The sequence below is a fragment of the Nanorana parkeri genome, unplaced genomic scaffold, assembly GCF_000935625.1.
Source record: "Nanorana parkeri isolate BGI_ZX_2015 unplaced genomic scaffold, ASM93562v1 scaffold1736, whole genome shotgun sequence".
NCBI lineage: Eukaryota > Metazoa > Chordata > Amphibia > Anura > Dicroglossidae > Nanorana > Nanorana parkeri.
The window spans coordinates 222157-224409 of NW_017308004.1; the positions used below are offsets into that span (position 1 = coordinate 222157).

At 38.8% G+C, this 2253-nt stretch overlaps 2 protein-coding genes across 2 annotated transcripts in view; one reads left to right on the forward strand and one right to left on the reverse strand.

Moving 5' to 3' along the window:
- LOC108799478 (ventricular zone-expressed PH domain-containing protein homolog 1-like) overlaps window positions 1-2253 on the forward strand; it is a 116481-nt gene that overhangs the window by 35181 nt on the left and 79047 nt on the right. The gene's annotated exons all lie outside the window — the stretch shown is intronic.
- PTX3 (pentraxin 3) overlaps window positions 1-2253 on the reverse strand; it is a 17337-nt gene that overhangs the window by 14584 nt on the left and 500 nt on the right. The window contains exon 2 of the mRNA XM_018571340.1: window positions 1619-2083. Coding sequence (XP_018426842.1) covers window positions 1619-2083 — 465 coding nt within the window. The remainder of the gene's footprint in view (window positions 1-1618; window positions 2084-2253) is intronic.

Genomic DNA, 2253 nt, shown 5'->3' on the forward strand with positions numbered 1-2253 from the left:
CTAGAATTTCCTCGCACAAAAAGAACTATATGTTCTCTGGCATTAAGCCAGTTTGCGATGTGTACCATACATAACAAAATTTGTGTTGGCTTTGATCATCATATATAGACTTGCCTTTGCTAATTACATTTATGTTCAAAGATGGGCAGGAACTGCTCTTGAGTGCATAGTGACAACCTATCAGGCGGGATTTCAGTTAGTTTTAGAATGTTATCAATAGTAAAGCTGTTGCCATATGAAAATTCAGAAATCATGTCTTTGAGTTTTTTGTGGTTGTCACTATGGCTGTGGCTACAAACAGACTATGCTCATTCTGTAGTCATCTAACTGTGCTTAAAGCCCAATTATGGGCTAACAATGCACCCTTTTTAATCCCTCCCCCCCCCCTTTAGGTTATTATTGGCACTAAAAAACCTATCCATCTAAACTCCCTTGTTACTTACCTAAAGTAAATCCAGTCCTGAGTTTTCTCTCTTCTTCAGGTGTCCATATCACTGACTGTATGATGACTGTATGATGTGGACACTATTGGGTGTCCAGTGCAGTGTCCTCTCAGGATCCAGAAGGGAGTAATGTCAGCATGAGTGGACTTTCGGGGACCAACTGGTGTGGGCACATCTATAAGGGTTGGATTAGCAATCCTCACACCCAGAAATGGCACCGGCAAGGGACCCGATAGACAGCTTTGCTCAGTATACCTTGCTTCACAAGGTAAGAAAAAAAATGCAGTGGGTTACAGTGGAGGGGGTGGGAAGGGGATCATATTTTGCCCACAGTTGGGCTTTCATCACAATGGGATTCCTTTGCTGGGACAGTCCGATTACATATCCATATGTTCTCTCTAAATGCAGATATATCACACAGCAATTTCACATTTTCGTTGAATGAAAATTTCAACTCCTAGCAGAGGTTTTCTATTACACTTTAGATTTTAGTATCCAAATAACAGTGAAGCTGTAAAAGGATTGCTCAGCACTTTTAAACTGCCTGTAGAAGCAGCACTGCTGGCTCAATTCTCATGGCTGAGCTCTGGCACCTCCCCTTTCTTTGGCGCACATTTTTGTAATAGGGCTCTACATATCACATAACACAATGTATGCAATCTAATTATAGCTGTTGAACTCATTATTGAAAGGCAAAAGGGTTAAAATAATTTACAGTATAGGACAGCTCAGCACATCTGTAAACTATCATATATAATTTCCTACTTTTCGGCATTGTCTTTGGACCTAAAGCAGTTCATGACAAAGACTATGCCTCCTATTCCCCTTTGTTATATCAGCTATTTGTAAAAAAAATTACATATGCATTCTTTTGCATGCTTACCTAGGTAAGGATCAAGATTCTGTTCAACAAAGAAAACATAAATGCATGTACATTCTAAGAATAATGCTATTGTTGTTTCAAACAATGAGAGGGGTTTATTAAAACTGGTGCAGACAGAATCTGAAGCAGTTGCCCATGGCAACCAATCAGCTTCTATCTGTCATTTCCAAAGCTAAACTGAACAAACTGAAAACAGAAGCTGATTGGTCCCTATGAGCTAATGCTCCATATTCTGTCCTCACCAGTTTTAATAAATTCCCCCAATGACTACTGCTCCGTACAGGTAATTTACCTGAAGGTAATCTGCGTTGGTGGATCCAGTCCTGCATATTCTGGAAATCTCCATAGAGTAGATCTAATTTGTCTACCAAAGCTGAATTTTTTAGTATGTCTGGGCATTCTGGTTTATCCTGTTCTGCGTCTTCTCTTTTCTTCAAGAGATTTTCAATGCCTTCAAGTCTGTCTGCTATGTCCAGATTTAGAGCAATTGATTTTTCCGCATTTTTATTCACAGTGTTATCAGGATGACACTTGGAGTCCAGCAGGCTTGAAAAATCTGTTGTAATGCTCTTAAGGCAGTCACTACATGATCCTGTTGTGTTCATCTGCCAAAGGTCTTCTTTCACAGTCTGTAGTGCCACCTTAACTTCTTCAAATTCCTGAAGCAGCATATTCTGTCTCATGTGAGAGTTTTCCAGCATTGTCATCAGCTTATCCCACCTCGTATATTCTTTTAGCTTGCAATCTGGTAAGGTAACTGTAATACAAAAGATACAAGTTGTAATTGCCTCCATGTGGTTTGCTTAGCTAACATTTTAAGCATCTCTGCTAAATCCTATGTCCTTTTAAGAAAAAAAAAACTAAATATAGGTATCAGTTTAGCATTGTTAAAAAAAACCGGAAAACATAATATAAATATATATATTA